At 47.6% G+C, this 974-nt stretch overlaps 1 protein-coding gene across 1 annotated transcript in view; it reads right to left on the bottom strand.

Annotated features, from left to right (window-relative positions):
* Positions 1–838, bottom strand: part of LOC122545560 (ferritin heavy chain A-like) — a 1,579-nt gene extending 741 nt beyond the window's left edge. Inside the window, exon 1 of the mRNA XM_043684537.1 lies at positions 624–838. Coding sequence (XP_043540472.1) covers positions 624–838 — 215 coding nt within the window. The remainder of the gene's footprint in view (positions 1–623) is intronic.
* Between the last annotated feature and the right edge of the window lie 136 nt (positions 839–974).

Consider the following 974-nt stretch of genomic DNA (forward strand, 5'->3'; position numbering starts at 1 on the left):
TCTCTGGCTTCTGAAACATGGAAACAAAGGACAGTTAAGGATCAGAATCAGAATCCTGACAGTGGGATGAAGCAGGTCATTTAGCCCATTTGTCCACATCAACCCTCCAGAGGGTCCACACTGCCCCAACCCATCCCTGTTTAGTGAAAAATGTAGCCTGTGTATCCCTGGAAACTGGGCAACCTAGCGTGACCAAACTGACCAGGACATCTTTGTGCCATGTGCAAACTGAGCAGTTCCCAGAGGCTGGAATTGGACCTGGGTCACTGGCACTGAGACATGTAGTGCCAGTACCATCCTCAAAGTCCAGAGGATGATTTGAAGAGAAAGGGTGTTAGTGGGATCTCAGGAAACTTGATAAATATGGAATGCAGCACCTGAGTGTGGGGGAGGCAGCTAGTCCATTGGCACTGCAGCAACATCTGGACAAATACTTCAAATGCCAGGGTATAGTGGGTGAAGGACTAAGTGCAGGTAGGTGGGATTAGTGTAGTTTGGTCAGCATAGATATGGTAGACCAAAGGGCCTGTTTCTATGCAGTGAGTGCAAGATGGAAGAGATCATATGGGAAGGACAAGCAACAGCCCTTCACTTCCCCCTTCAGGATGAGCAAACCCTGTTACTGATGGATTGAAGCCACATCACGAGAGCAGTCATTCCCCTCCAACATTCCCACCTTCACATCCTGGAGGAGGACTCTGCCTCCACGCTGATTCTGGAATTTCAGCAGCTTCTCTGCATGTTCCTGCTTCTCCTGGGACTGAGCTTTGAAGAACTGGGAGAAATGGTGCAGGGCAACATCATCCCGGTCAAAGTACGACATCTGAAAGAGAACCATTTCCATCCCATTAGCACATCACTGGCCCCAGTTCTAGCTGTCAGAAGTAGAGACTAAATTTAGCCCTCAATCAGACTGACTATTCAAGCAGTTATTAATCCTTTGCATTCTCAAGTGATTTTAATATACTAGTGTT

Source organism: Chiloscyllium plagiosum, unplaced genomic scaffold, assembly GCF_004010195.1.
Source record: "Chiloscyllium plagiosum isolate BGI_BamShark_2017 unplaced genomic scaffold, ASM401019v2 scaf_57378, whole genome shotgun sequence".
Taxonomy (NCBI): Eukaryota; Metazoa; Chordata; class Chondrichthyes; order Orectolobiformes; family Hemiscylliidae; genus Chiloscyllium; species Chiloscyllium plagiosum.